The 21082-nt window shown below is 38.5% G+C and overlaps 1 protein-coding gene across 1 annotated transcript; it reads left to right on the top strand.

Moving 5' to 3' along the window:
* The first annotated feature begins 1270 nt into the window (after positions 1–1270).
* PATE2 (prostate and testis expressed 2) lies at positions 1271–15027 on the top strand. Its single transcript, XM_041772976.1, has 3 exons — positions 1271–1337; positions 14442–14570; positions 14891–15027. Exons 1-3 carry the CDS (start codon positions 1271–1273, stop codon positions 15025–15027), a joined length of 333 nt encoding a protein of 110 aa, XP_041628910.1.
* The last annotated feature ends 6055 nt before the right edge of the window (positions 15028–21082 follow it).

Below are 21082 nucleotides of genomic sequence, written 5' to 3' on the forward strand. Positions count from 1 at the left end.
GCAATTCGCAGTATGCATGTTACTACACCTTTTCTAATCATCCCACAGTCTGGATTATTCTGTTCTATCTTTTCTTTTCCTTTTTTTTTTTTTTCTTTTTGCATTTCAGTTTTGGAAGTTACTCTTGATAGATCTTCTAAGCTCACTGATTATTCTTTGACTGTGTGCATTTAAATAATTACAACAATAAAACAGAAGCCAGGTAGGCTTAAATGAATGTGTACTAGATCCTAGAATTACTGGAAAAGGGGGAAATGTAGTAGTTAGCAATTTTCTGTAACAAGTTAAAGATATAAACATTAATATCAAGGTAACAATTTAGAGAAGAGTTTAAATAAAAAGTAAAGCTAATAAATAAGTGCAATGAAAATGAAATAACAGTTTTGAGAAATCCAAAAGAAGTCCAGGAAACAATTTTAAAAGAACCTAAGACAGTTCAAATAGAAAAGAAAAAAAAAAAAAGCTATGTGTAAAAAAAAGGTATGTGTTAAATATAATCTTCTATGTAACAGTAACTGAATTAAATGTCTCTGCCTCTCTCTCTCATGAATAAATCAAATCTTAAAAAGAAAGAAAATAAACAAGAAGATTGAGGAAGATTGAGTGTAGAGAATAAACAAGTCATATCATGAAAACCCTAACTTGAAAAAAGAAAGCTGGCATAATTATACAAATATCAGAAAAGTACACTTTCAGGCAAGACCTACTGGAGAGCAAAGGAGACTTTTTATAATGATAAAAAGGGTTAATCTACCAGGAATGTATCATAATTCAAAGTGTTCGTGAGCCTGGGACACCCGGGTGGCTCAGCAGTTGAGCATCTGCCTTTGGCTTGGGATGTGATCTCAGAGTCACAGGATCGAGTCCCACATCGGGCTCCCTGCATGGAGCCTGCTTCTCCCTCTACCTGTGTCTCTGCCTCTCTCTGTGTCTCTTATGATTAAATACATAAAATCTTTTTTTAAAAAAAGGATAATACAGAATGTTAATTATCTATATATCTACCTCAAGCAGCTGACAAAGGAGAGCATATCAAACCCAGCAAAAATGTAAGAAAAGAAATAAAGATAAAAGCAGAAATAAATAATCAAAGGATAAAATCAACAAATCCTAAATGTGTTTCGTTGAAATTCACACCTTTCACAAAGAAAAATGGAGAGAACACAAAACTTAAACATACAAGGAATAGGGGGAGACAAGAAAGGGGTGGGCAAAATAGGAGAAGAGAAATGGGAGGTATAGGCTTCCAGTCATAGAATGAATATAAATCATGGAGATTAAGTGCACAGGTATCGTACCAGCAGCTTATGCGACAGGTGGTAGCTCCTGCACTTGTGGTGAGCATAGCATTATGTACAGACCCATCAAATCACTATGTCACACACCTAAAACTAGTGTAACATTTGTTTCTCAACTCTGCTTCAACAAAAATAAAGGAATAACAAATTTTAAAAACAACATTTTATAAAGACAAATGCAAAAAAGTAAAAAAGAATAACAGGAATAAAGAGGTCTACTACTACCTTCCCAACAGACATTTAAAAGAAAAGAAAAGGATGGTATAACAAGCTATCTGTACTGATAAATGTCAACAATTTCACAAAGCGCAGAATTTTGGGAAAAATTAACATGTGAAAACTGTCAAAAGAAGAAATACTACTAATAATGAATTAGATTCACAATTATAACTCTATTGCTAAGAAAATTGTAGCCTCAGCTGACTTTTCTCGAACACCAAAGGAAAAAAGCCTCATGCAAATACTTTCAGAGAAGAACATAGCAGCAAGCACTCCCTAACTTGTTTTATGAGTCCAGTATAGTCTTAACATGACATTATAAAATTTTTGAGTCCAATTTTTCAAACTCTGATGCAAAATTCCAAAAACAAACATTACCAAACTTAATTCAATAGTATACAAAAAGGGGATCCCTGGGTGGCGCAGTGGTTTGGCGCCTGCCTTTGGCCCAGGGCACGATCCTGGAGACACAGGATTGAATCCCACATCGGGCTCCCGGTGCATGGAGCCTGCTTCTCCTTCTGCCTATGTCTCTGCCTCTCTCTCTCTCTCTCTCTCTCTCTCTGTGACTATCATGAATAAATTAAAAAAAAAAAAAAACCCAAAAAGGTATCTATTTCGACCAGGTAGATTTACATCAGGAATGCAAGGGTTGTTTAACGCTAGAAGAGGGAGTCAATTTGGGGCACTTGGGTGACTCGGTCCATAAGCCTCTGCCTTGGGCTCAGATCATGATCCTGGGAGTCCTGGGATCAAGCCCTGTGTCAGGCTCCCTGCTCAGTGCGGAGTCTGTTTCTCCTTCCTCTGCCTCTCCCTCCACTGCTCCCATCAACTCATGCTCACATGCTCTCTCTCTCTTGCTCTCTTAAATAAATAAAATTTTTAAAAACAGAGAATCAATTTACCTGTCCACATTCATAGAAGAAGAAAAACAAAACTATGACAATAAAGTTGAAAATCAATTTATAATAAAATTGTCATCAAATAACTGTAGAAGAGAACTTTTAAAATTTGATAAAGAGTGTCTATTAAAATCCACTTAATTGTGAATTATTAAATCAGTAGTCTTTCCAACAAAGTGTGCTGGAACAACTGGATATCCATATGGCAAAAGATGTAACTTTTCCTTTACACCATACAGAAATACTAACTTAAATGGATCCTATACTGATACGTACAAACTAAAGTAATAAATCTTGTAGAAGAAAACTTAAGGAGGAAATATTCACAACTTTCAGGTGGGCAAAGATTGCTCTAATAGAACATGGAAGCACAATTTTAGAAGGAAAAAATTATAAATTTAACTTCATCAAGATTTAAGTCCTCTGATTTTTAAAAAATCACTACTAAGAAACTACAAAGGTAAGCCACAGTTGAGGAGAAAATATCTCACGTGTCTCATGAATATACCATTTCATTTGATTAGTGAGGTTTCGGGAGCCCTGTCCACCTACCGAGTTATTGAGTCTGAGTTGACTCACTCCCAAATGTGAATATCAGGCCAGAATATAAATGACAAGACTCCCTTGGATCAGGCTTCAGTTTTCACAGCCACTCTGTAGCAGGTCAATAGCTGCTTTTCAAAAGGGCTAGAGCCCTGTCAAGGTGACAAGTCCAAATCTCCAAGGAGCATCTCCAGGTGGATGTTGCTTTTTTGCTGCCAGAAGCTCCAACTGACCATCCTCAGTCATGGTGCCTGTAGCTCAGAGAGGTCATTAGTGTCATGGGGCTCAAAGGTGGAGTGTGGGCAACATGTTAACTGCAAAGCTTCTGACATAGCTGTGTTCTCTGGGCCCCACTGCAAGTGTTCCTCAAATCCTGCAATTTGAATCCAAGTGCTTTTATTCCCTGCTTTGGGAAAAATACCAGGTTGTTTAATATCCCCCACCCCCACCCCCACATACACACTCAGGGGGTTACCACAGCTGCAAGGAGATTGCTATGCTCTGGTCAGGAGAGTGGAGCACACAGGCAGGAAGAGAAGCGGGTCTGCAGGGATGGCTGGAGCAGTGCAAGGCTTTTCCCTCTCTGGTACCTTGTCTCACTGCTGGTACTGCTTCCCTCACTCCTACATAACTCCCAGACTCTGGGGCTCTCTCCTTTTGTCTCTGCACATGCTGATCTATTTGTTAACGTATTGCTGCAGAGCCAATTTCCCAAACCTTAGTGGCTTAGAGCAACAAAATGTATCGTTTCAAAGTTTTTGGTTAGGAATCGGTGTGGCTTAGCTGAGTCCTTTGCTTCAGAGTCTTTCACAGACATAATGAAGGTGTTGGCCAGGCTGTAGTCATCCTGTGGCTTGACTTGGCGAGGGGGTGGGGATCTACTTCCAAGCTCACTCACATAGTGGCTGACAGATTGAGCTCTTTACTGGCTGTTGACTTCAGATGAAAACCCCACACCTTGATTTTAAGCTGGTGAGACCCTGAGCAGAGAATCCAGTCACACTGTGCCCACACTTCTGACCTATAGAAACTGTGAGATCATAAATCCGTGTTGTTTTGAGCTGCTGTGTGAATGGTAATTTGCTGTGCAACAATAGAAAAGTAATGCAAACAGCTAAGACTGCGAGAACCTGCTACCAGAGAGATATTTTCTCTCACTCTTCACCCAATCCCGTGGGACCCCTTGTCTGTCATCTTCCAGAAGGCCCTGTCTCTGTCACTGTCTCATCCTCATCTCTCAACTGTCAAGAAGAGTGAAGGGTCTGGGTCTTTATCCTACTTGAAAGCTAACAAGCTGGCTGTAAAACTCTTCTTATTTTATAGATGCTGGTAGAAGAAACAAAACTCCTGGGTCAGAAACAAAGGACTTTCCTTGGTGAAAGCAGAAGCCAGAGCACCATATTGCTCAGGTGCCCTGAGTCTGACAGGTCAGTACAGCTGAGGCCCAGGTAGATGTTACTCGCTGTGGGTTTGTGCCACAGCTGGGGAACACTGAGTTTAAGGAATTGATTGCTTATATACTAAGTGGAAGCAAGCCTACTCTTTGTCCTGGGGGAGATGTTACCTCATTCTTCAACATTTTCCTCTGTGAACACAACTCTGAGCTATGCCCTGGGAAAAAAAGTGGTTGAGGCCCTGCATCTTGGCATACCCAATGAGAAGACACTGAGATGCTCAGGGCCCATGGTGCACCATCTCTACTAATGAAAGTTGAAGAACATAAGCATTAATGGTGAAATATTGACCCAAGAGAAATAGAAAGTGAAAAAGGTAGAAATTTTAAAATTTGAAAGAAATGAAGATTTATAGATTTTAAAATGTTATAATTTTTATTTATTTATTTTAAATGTTCCAATTTTTAAGTAAACAAAAAAAGATTATTATTGCCATTTCTAAAGAATCCATGGGGGAAAACACTTCAGATAAAGCATATGGAGATTCCTAAAAATGTTAAAAATACTAAATATTAAAAAAAATCTTTAAATAATAAAAAATGATCCCACAATTACTAGGTATTTACCCAAAGGATACAAAAATACTAATTGCAGGGATATATGCACCCCAGTGCCAAATTATGGAAAGAGCCCAGGTGTCCATCGACTGGTGAACAGATAAGAAAATATGGTGTGTATATATATATATATATATATGTATATATGTATGTATACATATATATATATATATACCATTCACCCATAAAAAAGAATAAAATCTTGCCATTTGCAATGACATGCATAGAGATTAAGAGATTTACTTAGGTTACACTAAGTAAAATAAGTTAGTCAGAGAAAGACAAATACCACATGATTTCACTCATATGTGGAATTTAAGAAACAAAACAAATGAACATAAATGGGAGTGAAAACAGCAACAAGGTGGGTTAGAATCCTGGTTGAATCATTCCCCCTGGCTCACTCTGAGAGCAATCTGGACCCATGATTGGGTCCTTCCTTAGGTTCCTCTGAGAGAGGGAAATATGGAGACCGAGAAAATTAAGGCCATTTCACTTTAAGTTCAGCGTTAGCACAAGTACAGCCATCCCAGGCCCCTGTGAATAAGAGCTGAACTTTACCTTGCTTCAGTTACAGGAAGAAAACAGCTTACAGCTTAATGTCCTAGAAAGCCCCATATTAGAATAAAAACAGAGCCCAAGCCAAGGGCAGGAAGCCCCTATTAGAATAAGAACAGAGCTCAATGCCCTTGAAGTCCCCATATCAAAATGTAAACAGAACTTGAGGAATTGCTCCAGCCCTTCTGGAGGTCCCCGAGACCAGTCCTTAAAACTAAGCTGAAACCAACCTCGGGGTCCAAGTCCCTGCTCCACTGTGTCGGGTATACTTGGACCCAAGCTCGAGCTTGTAAATAAACCCTCGTGTGTTTGCAAAAAATAAATAAATAAATAAAAATTTTAAAAAAATGAACATGGTGGGAACGGGGTGGGGGGTGGCGGGGAAGAGAAGGAAACCAAGAAACAGACTCTTAACTATAGAGAACAAACTGATAGCTACCAGAGGGGAAGACTCTTGTGATGGACACTAAGTGATGTATGTAAGTGTTGAATCACTAAATTCTATACCTGAAGCTGATATTACACTGTATGTTAACCAACTGGAATTTAAACAAAAACTTGAAAAAATAAATATCACCATTTTGAAAACCTGATGAATTATGGCTCTAAATAATAAGCATAAATGGCTGCTAACATCCCAGAGAGAGAGCAACCCAGACATATTGTGCCCCTTGATTAAACAACAAAACATCACCTATTGTCTTTCCAAAGGGATTGAATCTGAGTCTAATCAGACCTATTGACCCGATTATGAATTCTGGGAAATATGCAAACATAAGAACATGTCTAACTGAACCATGGGTTTGTGATCATCAAAATACGACCTATTGAAACTCTGTTGATTTTTCAATAGGTAAATTTCAAGTATCTGTAATTTAAAAGAGTCTTCACAGCATACTAAATTTTTTAAAAACTGGGTGAAATTAAACTGTAGTTTCCAAGGATACATATTTGGGTGATAAAATCAGGAAGAAACAGAAAGAAGTGAATTCCTACAAAATGCAGAATAGTGGATGGTTTAGACATGAAGGAAACTGGGACAGACTTCAAGGAAACTGGCAAAGTTCTATTTCTTAACCCAGATGATGAAGCAGGATGCAGAGTTTCATTTTATGGGATGACTTCAATGAGATTGGGTCACCACTACTGACCAAGAGTTGAAGAGGAGATCATTGTTTTTCTAGTTAATTATTACTGAAAGGGAAAAAAGTTCCTCAAATCCAGATAGTAATATGGTATTCATTGTATCTATGACTGGCAGAGCTGGCTTAAAGTTTTTTTATTCCTTTACTCTATTCAGTTAAAAATTGGCTGGTATTCAGTATTGCAAATGTACAGGATAGTGGCCAGAGGAGCAATCTGAAAGCTGATGGTGTTGAGAAAGTACTGTACCTCAACTATAATAGCAAGCTTTTCAAATCCATCTCTATATTTATGCAACAGCCTCATGATAAGTTTTTATAAAATTTCAGCCTTATCTTCATTTCCTAAATCATGAGTTCAATTCAGCTTCAGCTGAATAGGTATATTTAGCCTAAAAGGTATATCTGATGTGTTACTAAAATTCACTTCAAAAAAACCTGCTTCATTCTTTTTTTTTCTACCTGCACAATATTCCATTGTGCGGATGTATCATAGTTTATTTAGCTATTCCCAACTGGTCCACAGACTTTCTCTAATTTTGTCCCCCAGCTTTATTGTTTGTTCTGTGCAGCAAAATTATATATATTAAAAATGTACAATGCGATAATTAGATACTCATATACATTGTAAAATGATCACTGTAATCAGGTTAATTAGCACACCCATCACCCCACATAATTACCATTGTGTGCACGCGCCCATATATGCACATGTGTGCGTGTGCGTGTGTATGTGGTGAGAATGCTTGAGATCTACTCTCTTAGCAACCTGCAAGTTTACAGCACAGTATTGTTAACTGTCATCACTATGCTGTACACCATTAGATCCCCTAGAATGTCATCTCATACCCAAAAGCTTGTACCCTTACACCAGCTTTCCTATTTCTTCCACCCTGAGCCCCTGGTAACCACCCTTCTACTTTCTGTGTCTATGAGTTTGACTTTTTTTTAAAGATTTCACATGTACATGAGATCAGTAGAAGTTGTTTTCAATCTTGCAGTTATCAAGCTGTAAAGAACTATGTATAGTCACCTTTTCACAGATGTGCACAGCTAATTCCACAAAATGAGTTGGGTAAGATCACTAGATCTTCATAATTCTAATAGCCCCTGTCTAGCTTTCCTCCTTACTGATGTGTTCACTTACAGTCCAAGAGTAAGGAGAGTACAGCTTTACTCCAACCTCTCCAGTTTAGGGGTGTTATTAGATTCCAATATACTATGTGAGTTTAGTTTCAGTTCACATTTCTCAAAGTATACGTAAGGCTCAGCACATTTTATATGCCTAAGAACCATTTGTGTTCCTTTTTCTGTGGACTAATGTTATCATTAACCACCTACCTTCCTTCTTGAATTGTTAATATTTTTCTAATCAATTTTAGAAATTGATTTCTTTGTATAATAGGACGATTAAGCCCTCAGTCTGCATTATAAGTTGTAACTATTTTGTAACTGGTTGTTTATTTGTTATTTGGACTTTGCTTATGAGTTAGTGGTTGGTTCTCCCATCCCACCCCCTGCTTCAGAAGATTTTTAAAAATGTAGCCAAACATATAAAATTTTTTTATGGTTGTATATTTTGAGCCATATATTGAAAGGCATGCCTCCACCCTGACTACAAAAACTCCTCTTCTTTTATCTTTGACACAATAGTGTTTATTTCTTTACACTATTTAGGTGGCAAAGGGCCCTAGATATTGAAACTGGTTTTCATTTATTTTCTTTAAATCTTTTTCAGTAGCACAACACTTCACTTTGAAATGTAAAAATACTTGCCACCTACTATTTTGGGATCCTAGCTGGAACTGAGAGACTCATTTTCACCTCCTTATTATAATTTTAAGAAATCAATCTGATTAACATGGTTGCTATGTGAGAATGGACTGGAAGGACGCAAGAGTGGATGTTGGAAGCTCATTATTCATTTGTTCCACAACTATTTTGGGGGTTTTTCTTATGCTTGAAGCCTCCAGATGCTGGGGATACAATGGTCATAAAACAACATCCTTGCTTTGTTCTAGTTGAGGAATCAAACAAGTGACCAAATAGATATGTAAAGTCAGGTAGTGAAAATTGTTATTAAAAAGTAAAGCAGATAAAAGGATGGAGAAAGGATGTTGACATTTTCTAAAGATTTACCAGGACTGAGAGGGTGACATTTGAGTGAGCAAGGGGAATGTGGTAGGAAATAAGAGGGAGAGTAGCCTTTGCTCAGATTGGGGAAGATTCTGCAGGAGGAGCTTTGGATTTTCTTCACAGTGTGAGGAAAGTCATTGGAGGGTTTTGTGCAGCAGTCTCAATGGCATCTATGACCTGTAAAAGGGCTCTCTGACTCCCTTATAGAGAATTGACTACTATAGGGCAAGAGTAGAAGCAAGAAGGCCAAAAACTAAGGTTATTGCTTGGATGAGACAAGAGATGAAGATGGGTTGGATGATAGTAGTGGCAGTGGGATAAAGAAAAGTAAACCCATGGGAGAAGTTAATAGGTAACATGGATAAGGCTTGCTACTAGATCCTCTTTGAGGACAAGGCACAGAGATCTTTAAAGAAGGATTTCCAGATTTATTGAGACCCTAAACACTGATGTAGGAGCACATTTAGTGAATCAGAGAGATTAAAATTTCATTTTGAGATAGACTGAAATTGTGGTACTTGTAAGCTTTCTGAGAAGGAATGGCTATTTTTAGATGTGAGTCTGGAACTCAGAATAGGGGTCAGAGATAGAGATGTAAAATTGCATGTCATCAGCATATGGAGCATACCCTAAGCTATAAGAATGGATCCAGCTCCCACCCAGTGTCAGTGAATCAGAACTCAACTCGTACCTAACTACTCACTCAAGGCCAATTAGACAGCTGGTTCTGAATCTGACTTTCTGTCTTCAAAGTCCATTCTAGAAGAGATTGCTACTAACTTCCCATCCTTTTGAACACCCAAAGCCAAATGTCAGCCGTATTGAAAGTTAACCCTTGACAAGATGCTCCTGGTACTACCTTCACAGCCAGGCTCCTGTCCCTTGAACACCAGAACCACAGCTATAGACACTACCCCAAGCTTTTCCTAGCAGATGCTCTTTTCTGTATATGACTCCTTATGATGGGAGTTTCTAATGCCTACCCTAGCAAAAGGGTAGGCATTCTTCTGCTTCTGAAATGTAAGCACTGCACAGAGAGTTAGTACTTGATAGTTTCCAAGGACTTAACAAATATGAGCTTCTTTTTTTTTTCCACAAACTTTGATGTAATCCTTTTTTTAATTTAAAAAAATTTTAAAAATTTTATTTATTTATTCATGAGAGACACAGAGAGAGAAAGAGAGAGAGAGAGAGGCAGAAACACAGGCAGAGGGAGAAGCAGGCTCCATGCAGGGAGCCTGATGTGGGACTCAACCCTGGGACTCCAGGATCATGCCCTGGGCCGAAGGCAGGCACTAAACCACTGAGCTACCCACCCCATTAAAGGGATCCCCACTTTAATGTAATCCTGAGTAATGAAAATTATTCTCAACATCAGTAACTCATTCAAAGTCACATAGCTGGCAAACAGCAGAGTCAGGATTCGAGCCGATACGTGTGGCAAACTTAAGTTTAGGATTAGGGGAGGTGTTCTTTCCAGAATTCAGTACCGGTGCAGAGGAGTGGTACTTTCATATCTTTCCCAACTCTGTTAAAAATGGCTGTCTTCCCTGATATCTTGCAATCGCATAGTAGTGAGCAAGAGATTCCATCCTACAAGTGTGACATGAAGTAGTCACAGCAGCAAGACCAGTGCAATGTCACCTTGAGCCCCTCCTTTCACCTATCTGCCATCACCTCCACCAGGCTGTGTCTCTCTGTGCTTGAGTTTCTGGCTCACCTATATCTCTGCCACCACATGACCCACTCTCTTCACAGTGTGACAGGCTGTTTGATGTCACTGTACTCTGACATTACTGTTCCTTTGGGTCCCTGTTCCTATTCACATTTTCCAGCTATCACATTGCTAGCCCTCAAAGTCCTGCTCAACCCCCCTTCTTCACAGAAAGCTTTCCTGGTCAGGCAGTCAAATTTGAATGTCCCTCACTTAGATGTTCATCACCAAATGTGCTCAATGTCCTTTGATCTCTTTAACTAGACTCTAACCTCTGTGAGGTCACTGATTCATGTCTTGGCTATTTGGTATCTTCTCTTCCTGTGATATTGGTCTTTGGTATATGCTTAGAAATTATTTAATTAGAATATTAACCAATTAATTAAAACACCTGAAGGCAAACTAGAAAAATTTTACCTTTCTTCACCTTTTTCCTGAAGGTTAACTTTCCTCCACCACAAAAGTGGTACTCCAATGCTCCCCCGCCACATCCAGACTACATCTGGCATTTGAGCTTAGTTCCTGGTGCTTCAGCCTATGTGACACAAAGACAAACCTGAAATTACCCTGAGGAGAGTGACCAGGTTAGTGAAGAGAGATAAAAAGAACTAAAGAACTAGGTGTCCAAATCCTGTCTTGACCTACCTGAAAGGTTAAACTATAGGAGAGAAATTTGATTCTACTTGGAAAACACAAGGCTTAGAAATTTCATATGTGTATATTGTATATTAGATTATAGTATATATTATATTAGAGATTATAATATAGATTATGTTATATATAATAATATAAAATAACATGACATAATACAATAATACATAACAAAATATAATTATGTTATATATTATATATTCTAAATAATTCTGCATTACATTATAGATTATATAATATGTATCATTGATCTTATCATTGAGGAGAATTTTTAAATAGATGGACAGGGGTAGGAGGCACCTAGGTGGCTCAGTTGGCTAAGAATCTGCTTTTGGCAATTTGGCACTGTGGCAGGATACAAATCAATGCCCAGAAGTCAGTGGCATTTCTATACACTAACAATGAGACTGAAGAAAGAGAAATTAAGGAATCAATCCCATTTACAATTGCACCCAAAAGCCTAAGATACCTAGGAACAAACTTAACCAAAGAGGTAAAGGACCTATACCCTAAAAACTACAGAACACTTCTGAAAGAAATTGAGGAAGACACAAAGAGATGGAAAAATATTCCATGCTCATGGGTTGGAAGAATTAATATTGTGAAAGTGTCAATGCTACCCAAGGCAATTTACACATTTAATGCAATCACTATCAAAATACCATGGACTTTCTTCAGAGAGTTAGAACAAATTATCTTAAGATTTGTGTGGAATCAGAAAAGACCCCGAATAGCCAGGGGAATTTTAAAAAAAGAAAACCATATCTGGGGGCATCACAATGCCAGATTTCAGGTTGTACTACAAAGCTGTGGTCATCAAGACAGTGTAGTACTGGCACAAAAACAGACACATAGATCAATGGAACAGAATAGAGAATCCAGAAGTGGACCCTGAACTTTATGGTCAACTAATATTCGATAAAGGAGGAAAGACTATCCATTGGAAGAAAGACAGTCTCTTCAATAAATGGTGCTGGGAAAATTGGACATCCACATGCAGAAGAATGAAACTAGACCACTCTCTTGCACCAGACACAAAGATAAACTCAAAATGGATGAAAGATCTAAACGTGAGACAGGTTTCCATCAAAATCCTAGAGGAGAACACAGGCAACACCCTTTTTGAACTTGGCCACAGTGACTTCTTGCAAAATACATCCATGAAGGCAAGAGAAACAAAAGCAAAAATGAACTATTGGGACTTCATCAAGATAAGAAGCTTCTGCACAGCAAAGGATACAGTCAACAAAACTCAAAGACAACCTACCGAATGGGAGGAGATATTTGCAAATGACGTATCAGATGAAGGGGTAGTTTCCAAGATCTATAAAGAACTTCTTAAACTCAACAGCAAAGAAACAAACAATCCAATGATGAAATGGGCAAAAGACATGAACAGAAATCTCACAGAGGAAGACATAGACATGGCTAAGAAGCGCATGAGAAAATGCTCCACATCACTGGCTATCAGGGAAATACAAATCAAAACCACAATGAGATACCACCTCACACCAGTGAGAATGGGGAAATTAACACGACAGGAAACAACAAATGTTGGAGAGGATGTGGAGAAAGGGGAACCCTCTTGCACTGTTGGTGGGAATGTGAACTGGTGCAGCCACTCTGGAAAACTGTGTGGAGGTTCCTCAAAGAGTTCAAAATAGACCTGCCCTACGACCCAGCAATTGCACTGCTGGGGATTTACCCCAAATATACAGATGCAGTGAAATGCCAGGACAGCTGCACCCGATGTTTCTAGCAGCAACGTCCACAATAGCCCAACTGTGGAAGGAGCCTCGGTGTCCATCGAAAGATGAATGGATATGGAAGCTGTGGTCTATGTATACAATGGAATATTCCTCAGCCATTAGAAATGACAAATACCCACCATTTGCTTCAACGTGGATGGAACTGGAGGGTATTATGCTGAGTGAAATAAGTCAATCAGAGAAAAACAAACATTATATGGTCTCATTCATTTGGGGAATATAAAAAATAGTGAAAGGGAATAAAGGGGAAAGGAGAAAAAATCAGTGGGAAACACCAGAAAAGGAGACAGAACATGAGAGACTCCTAACTATGGGAAACGAACAAGGGGTGGTAGAAAGGGAGGTGGGTGGGGGGTGGGGGTGTTGGGTGACAGGCTCTGAGGGGGGCACTTGATGGGATGAGCACTGGGTGTTATTCTATATGTTGGCAAATTGAACACCAATAAAAAATAAATTAAAAAGAAAGAATCTGCTTTTGGCTCAGCTCATGATCTCAGGGTCCTGGAATTGAGCCCTACATCAGGCTCCCTGCTCAGCAGGGAGTCTGCTTCTCCCTCTCCCTCTGCCCCTCCCCACTGCTCATGCTCTCTCTCTTTCATAAATAAATAAATAAATAAATAAATAAATAAATAAATAATCATTAAAAAAAAAAGATGCCTTAGGGGTAATGTGACTTCAGTTGGTGGCTTAGGTCTGGGAACATGGAGGTACTGTCTGTCCTTGAAATTTTATGATTATGTGATTTGGATGAATAGCCCAAAAACAGATCACTGGTGAAATCAACCAGCATGCTCTACAGAAAACTGTACATGACAGAAGTTCCAGGATGTTTGTTGTGTTTTTGCTGGGCATAGTCTTTCTGATCTGCTCAAATAAGGGTAAGTTCTGGAGGTTGTTGATTAAGAGATGGGCAGTTGCTGGGAAAGGGGAAATTTCCACAGTTGGCTCCTCAAGTTTTGGCAGGTTATGTGAGATTATGACAAAGAAGACTTTTCTTTCTTTTCCCCCAGGTGAATTGACGGAACATCTGACAGGTACAATGGCTGTCTACAGTCCTTGGTGTAAACAGGTTGTTTGTGACATACTGAGGAGAAAACCTCCTCTCAGTTTTCAGAGAGGGGTATAATCCATTCTTACTCTACAATCCTAGGAGTTTTATCTTCTCCCAGACTAATTTAGTCCAATTTTTGGAGTAAAGAAACTGAATTTCTCTCTTTGCTTCCTTTCCCCCATTACTGGATGAAATCATCAGGTTAAATAATAGGTCCATAGGTAAATTTCATAGGAACTCTGATCTTTTGAGGTCATATACAACAAGTGATTCCCAACAAGTGATTCATGTCTGTAAAAATTATCATTCCCAAGATTATCAGAGGACTCAACAGCCAGAGAAAGATTAGGAACCACTAGGCAATAGAAGTTCCTGTAGAGAAACCCACAAGCCTGGAGAATCTTCTTCAGACTAAATCCTTTAAATACCTCTTTCTGTGTCTGGCAGAGATTGCAAAGTCATGTTATAAATGTAAAAAATATCATCTTGGGTTATGCTATGACATCATGAAGACCTGTACCCTAAAGTACCAACAGTCCTGTGCTGTTGAGAACTTTTACTTCCTTACAAAAAAAGGTAATGTGGGGTAGAGAGTGGCTGAGAAATAACTACCTGCATATGGGTGAGTGGGTGGGTAAAGATGGGGTGGTCCTGTACAGGGGATGGCAAAGATGGACTTTTCCTTAAGACAATAGTGAGTGGAAGAAGCGTTGATATCTCTTATCAGCTAGAGAAATACAATCCGTTCTCTGGGTCAATCATGAGTAGACTCAACCTTGTAGTTCATTTGGGCTTAGCCAAAGGTTAGTGAAGCTCTGAGAAGATGTTATTCCTAGGAATATGAAAGGAAGAAATGGAGTTATTACACTTGTGTTCTCTCTCTTTCATCTCCTCAGGACGGAGTATGTATTTTTATTCCAAACTGTCATGTGTGACCAATTGCGAAGACATCAACTTCTTGAGTTTTGAAAAAAGGACAGAGCTCATCTGTTGCAAACATACTAGCTATTGCAACCTCCCTGAGGGAGTCTAGTTCCACATCTTTCCTGGATTTAGAGTCATTCTCAACTCACCCTCCCTTTATCTCTTCCCCCCAAGCCTGTGCTTAGATCTCATCTTCCAACCTATGATAGAGAGTGAGACAACGAGCTGGTGAAAGTCCCAGGAGAGAGAGAGAGTGCACGGTAGCTGAGTCTTATTGAGCATGGATGACTAGACTAGACTGAAGTTTTGCAAACCCCTGTTGCTCACAATCGGTGGTTTTGATTTCCTTATGATGGATAGAGAGTTGCCACAAATAGAGTTGGCTTTGAAACTGGCTATTTATTATCTCTTTTTTAAATTTATTATCTCTTTTATGGTAATGCAAAGAATTAGGCAAAATAATCTCAAACTTGTACTGAGAACTCTGTGAGCATACTTTATGCTCATCTATATCCACTCCTCTGGTTGGAGTTGAGATTCTCTTTGGATTAGCCCTGACACCTCCTGGTGCTCTCCTTTTACCCATGAGTTATGGAGATAAAAGAGGAATGACTCTGGCTCCCCAATTTGTTGGCAACATGAGCCATATTTTTTTTGGTAGAGCTCTTGGAGGAGAGGAATCTCAGGCAGAAAGAAAACCGGACAGGCATAAGGATGAGGCATCAAGGAAAATTGTAAGGACCTTTCAGTCTGTGGAAACTGAGATTTGAGAGATAATTTGATGTAGGTGAAATTGGCTTGAATTACCAGGGCCCTGGCTGGCCAAGGTGATTTAACTGGGAATGGAAACCTTGTGCAAGGATGACCAGCACTCCTTATAAGAGTGAACAGTAGGGAAAGAATGAAGGGGAAAACGTGAATAATCAAGCAGATGGCATGGTAGTTGAAGATAATAGAATGAACAGAGATGCCATGGGTAGTGTTGTAGTTACAAAGTTTCCTATATAAACGGAAATTATGAGTAAACAGAGGATGTAAGAGAGCAGAAGTTAGTAGTAGTGGGAACAGAAGACACTGAGTGAAATAAATAGGCAGAGAGAAATGGAGTAGAAGTGGTGGTGGGATGTGGCCAAGATGGTGAAGCTTCCTTGGATACAGAATAATCCTGACATGCTCTCCTTATGCGGCATACCAAAGTTCCTGGTTCTGGATTTCCATAGCTTTTTCTTCCATTATTAGTCCACATAAAATTCTTAACAATAAACCAACCACCCCTCTACTTGAGTAGTTTGGCGTGCTCTGTGTCTGATATTATGATACTTTCTGAGGAATTCTCAATTGGAATTTTACAGAGTCAGGATAAATAGACATGAAGACAACCTTTTAAAAATGGGCAAGCTGATTAGAAAGGCCAATGTAACATGGATATTTTGAGTTAGGGAAACAACATATTTTTATTCCTAGTTGTATACGGGCTTGCTCACCCTTTGAATCATGGGGATGGGAAACATCAGTCTGGGGATAAAAAAAGAAAGAAAGATCATTGTTTTGCACTGGGTTTCAAAAGAGATTTCAAAAATATTTGTGAATCAATGTTTGGAAAAGCTTGGCTTTGTTGAACAAGAAGAGGGTTCTTGTTATAAAATCTTTCCTCAATGGTCCAAGAGCAACTGTTGGCATTCTCAGCATCAGAGCACTGAAATTATTATTATTTTTTACATAATGAATGATTTTCATTTGGTTTGGGTGCCCTGCCCAAACCCTCCTAGCTGATCGGTGCATCTGCCACCCAGCTGCATTGAGTGTCGGCGCATGGCAACTCACAGCTATTTACTGCTCTGTAGATTCACCCTCACCAAGTGGGGGCTGCCTTTCCCAGATGCTAAGCTCCCAACTTAAGCATAGACCTCAACCAATAAATGATCGACTCCTTCCATCAAGATGGGCTAAGTCTGTGGTGTATTTTGTGGTCCAGAGCTTTCCCATGAGATCTGACTGTTCATGTTAACAGTTTCCCCCTGACCTCTTTTGCTTCCACTTTCCCGCCTCAAAATGGTAAGCTGAGAAGACCAATTGTTTCCCACAATCACTGGGAATGGAGCTCGAAGTCAAGGTGAAGTTAGGTTAGAAAATGACATTTCAGTTTGGCATCTAAGAGTGACAGGGTATATAGGGTGTCAACGCACTCCTACTGAAAGGCTTCCTTACCGCCTAGAGAAACATGCCCTAAACTGGGAGATGATCTTTTGGTTCACCCCATTTTGGGGTTCTCTTCTTAGTCCCATTTTCCAGCTTGAACAAATGAACACATAAGACCTAAGTGAAAATTTCTTTATCCACATGCTACCACCCCAAGTGTCAATCCTCTGATAAGCAAGCACCTGTTCTTCTTTCATATATGCACATAAAGATGCATGAGAATTTTCTTCACATATCTTTTAAAAGACAATAATCTGGTTAATAATCTAAGTGTTAACTTGGAATTGACTGGTAAATAATTCATACAATCTTACACATTAGACCAAAGTAAATTTCACATATATTAGAGATTTAAATGTAATAAACAAAAAACCTTACTTTTAAATACTGTTGTGATTATTATTGTTTGACCTCTTAGAGTGTGCTAGACACATTTTAAGTACTTTTCATATATGATCTCACTTAATCTTCACAATTCTCTATGAAGTGGCTACTACTGTAAGACAATTTCATAGAGGAGAAACCTGAAGAACAGCTTGACTTCCTGATGCTAACTGGATAACTTGACAAATATGGACAAGTCTAGTAATTTGACAACTGTCACATGGTTTTTCAGGTATTATTCCTGAATAAAAATATCAGTTTATTGACAGTGTAGTACTATGTTCACAATTCAGAAAGTAGAGAGTGGGGGTAGCTTGTCTCTGCTCCATGATGTCTGGGAGCTCAACAGGGAAGACTCAGAGTCTGGAGATGTTTCAAGAGCTGGAGACTGAAATCATTCTGAGGTGTCTTCACTCATATGGCTTTACAGTTGCTGCTGCTCTAAGTTGTGATGTCACCAGGGGCTGTTGGTCAGAATACTTCCAAATGGACCCTTCATGTTTCTTGGGCCCCTTCACAGCATGGAGCCTCCAGACTTAAACAGAAGTATGTATTCTAACGAAGTGGGGGTTGCCTCACATTTTAAGGGCTAGCTTTGGAAGTCATGCCTCATCACTTCTGCTACATTCTATTGGTTATAAGTGAATCACAAGCCCGGCCAAGTTCCACTTTTTGATTGGAGAGTAACAACGTTGTAGCAGAGCTTGTGGTATGGGAGATATCGTTGGAGCCATCTTTGGAAAATACAGTTGGTTACAACTAGTTAATGGTTAATTGTTACAGTTAGTTAATAGTACAGCTGGAGTTGGATCCAACATCTACACAATCCCAAAGTTCTCTCTTATTCTAAGCTCACTATTATATTAAAAACATTTATAAATATTTGTATAATCTAGTGATAGAGGAAGCTTTTCTAATCATTACATCCATCACAAAACAGGACAAGATTGATCAATTTGACCACATGCAAAAGTGTATGTGTGTGTGTGTGTGTGTGTGTGTGTGTGTACGTGTATACATGCACATATATCAAAGGGCCAATCAGGAACAACTGGCAATACCAAGAGCCCACGATTCCTTAAATTGACATGGTGAAACTATCAGTCACACATGTATATAACATATATGTATACATAGACATATACTTTATGTACATATACATGTACATCTACTTTAAGCTTTATCAACCATATATATATACATATATATATATCAACATATACATGGAATATATACATTTAATGGAATGTTATTCAGCCATAAAAAAGAATGAAACCTTGCCATTCAGAACAACATCCGTGGAACTTGAGGGCATTATGCTAAGTGAAATAAGTCAGACAGAAAGACAAATACCAGAAGATCTCACTTACATGTGGAATCTAAAATAAAAACAAAGAAAAACCACACACACACACACACACACACACACAAGCTTATAGATACAGAGAACAAGAAAACAGATTGGTGGTTGCCAGAGGTGGGGGTAGGGGATGGATGAAATGGGTGAAAAGAATCAAAAGGTACAAACTTCCAACTACAAAATAAGTCAGTCATGGATATTTTAGTGTAGCCCTCCTAGGGTTCCGACACTTCAGGGCAGTCTGTGCTTCTTGTGCCCCCAGAAGAGAAGCCTGATTTTTGTCTTTAAAACTAAATAAAGAACATATATAATTTAAATAGGATAACACTATATATTATTCAGTGAATTAGAGACATCAAAGTAGAACATTTTATAGCTTTCTTTTCAGTTATGATACTGCCAGCGGTGTAATAAAATCTTCACCCATGTCGCATGCCTAACAAAGGTATCGATGAAAGAACAGTCGATAATACAAACCCTTGAACTACCAAAATTTAGCATTGTAAGGTATGTATAAAGCCAACCCACACCAACTTTAGCGTCATTTTCATTACACTAAGAGCCAGATACTAACTGAAAATATTTTGAGCACTTTCCAAGTGCTTAGCAATGTATGTAAATCTCATCTAAATCTTCTAAAACACTTAGATAGATATTTTCATCATCTTTATTACCCAGATGCAGAAACTGAGTCTTACAGATATCGAAGTTTTCTAAGGAAAAAAACAATTTGCAAAGGCACTGCCAGGATATATTCAGTATACGTCTGATCTAGAGTCCCTGTTATCAACAATTCCACTAAATTTCCCGGTAGCCCAGAAAATTAGGCATTCCTTCTTAAGCTAATTTTTTGAAAGCATGAATATGGTTCTTATAAGAGACAATTTATTTCCCATACAGGTGATACGTAAGATGTTCTTGACAAACTACTGTAGTTAAAGGAACATTTATTTGGTATTGATCAGAAGCAACCACAATGAACAGATCGACAGATGGATTATGTAGTTTCCTTTCACTTGACAAATATTTTATAAGGTGAGAATATAGTAGTGAGTTATAACTTATGAGAATATAGCATTGCAAAAAATATTACTTCACAGGACTCAAAACCTACAATATGAATTATTTTCCTTTTGAAATTGTGGAGCAACAAATGGCAAATTAATGAATTTAATTACTGTGTTCAATGAATGTTCATGAGTTTTTTTGTTTGTTTGTTTGGTTTTTTTTGTTTTTTTTTTTTTTGTTCATGAGTTTTATAGCAGATTCTCTCTCTTTAAAAAAAAATATTTTATTTACTTATTTGAGGGAGAGAGAGAGAGAGAGAGAGAGAGGGAGGGAGAAAGCACACAAATGAGGGGGAGGGGCAGAGGGAGAGAGAGAAGCAGACTTCCCACTGAGCAGGGAGCCCAACTCAGGGCTTGATCCCAGGACCCTGAGGTCATGACCAAAGGCAGTTGCTTAACTGACTGAGCCACCCACGTGCCCTAAGTTTTATGTTATCGGCATTTTGATAGAGATTGCATTAAAAGTGTAGATTGCTTTGGGTAGTATAGACATTTTACCAATATTTGTTCTTCCAATCCATGAGCATGGAATGTCTTTCAATGTTTTTGTGTCATCGTCAACTTCTTTCATCAGCATTTTATAGTTTTCAGAATGCAGGCTTTTCATCTCTTTGGTTAGGTTTATTCCTAAGTAGCTTCTTCTTCATCTTTTTTTTTTTTTTGGTTCAATTGTAAATGGGTTTGATACCAGAATTTCACTTTTTGCTGCTTCATTATTGGCGTTTAGAAATACAACAGATTTCTGTTCATTGATTTGTATCTTGTAACTTTACCAGATTTGTTTATCAGTTCTAGCAGTTTTTTGGTGGAATCTTTTATGTTTTCTGTATATAGTATCATGTCATCAGCAAATGATGAAAAGTTTTACTTCTTTGCTAATTTGATGCCTTTTATGATTATTATTATTTTTTACAGTCTGATTGCTGTGGCTAGGACTTTCAGTACTACTATGTTAAATAACAGTGGTAGGAGCGGACATCCTTGTCTTGTTCCTGACCATAGAGGGAAAAGCTCTCAGGTTTTCTCGATTTAAGGATGATAGTAGCTGTGGGTTTTTCATATACAGTCTTTATTATGTTGTGGTATGTTCTCTCTAAACTTACTTTGCTGAGGGTTTTTATCATAAATCGATGTTGTACTTTGTCAAATGCATT

Source organism: Vulpes lagopus, chromosome 10 (genome assembly GCF_018345385.1).
Source record: "Vulpes lagopus strain Blue_001 chromosome 10, ASM1834538v1, whole genome shotgun sequence".
Classification (NCBI taxonomy): Eukaryota; Metazoa; Chordata; class Mammalia; order Carnivora; family Canidae; genus Vulpes; species Vulpes lagopus.

What these genes read in the sequence shown, in the direction of transcription:
- PATE2 (XM_041772976.1), top strand. Translation starts at nt 1,271, where the DNA reads ATGGAGATTAAGTGCACAGGTATCGTACCAGCAGCTTATGCGACAGGT. An exon ending in TGGTAGCTCCTGCACTTGTG is followed by an intron (nt 1,338 to 14,441) that starts GTGAGCATAGCA and finishes TGTGTCTGGCAG; the next exon opens with AGATTGCAAAGTCATGTTAT. An exon ending in TTACTTCCTTACAAAAAAAG is followed by an intron (nt 14,571 to 14,890) that starts GTAATGTGGGGT and finishes TCATCTCCTCAG; the next exon opens with GACGGAGTATGTATTTTTAT.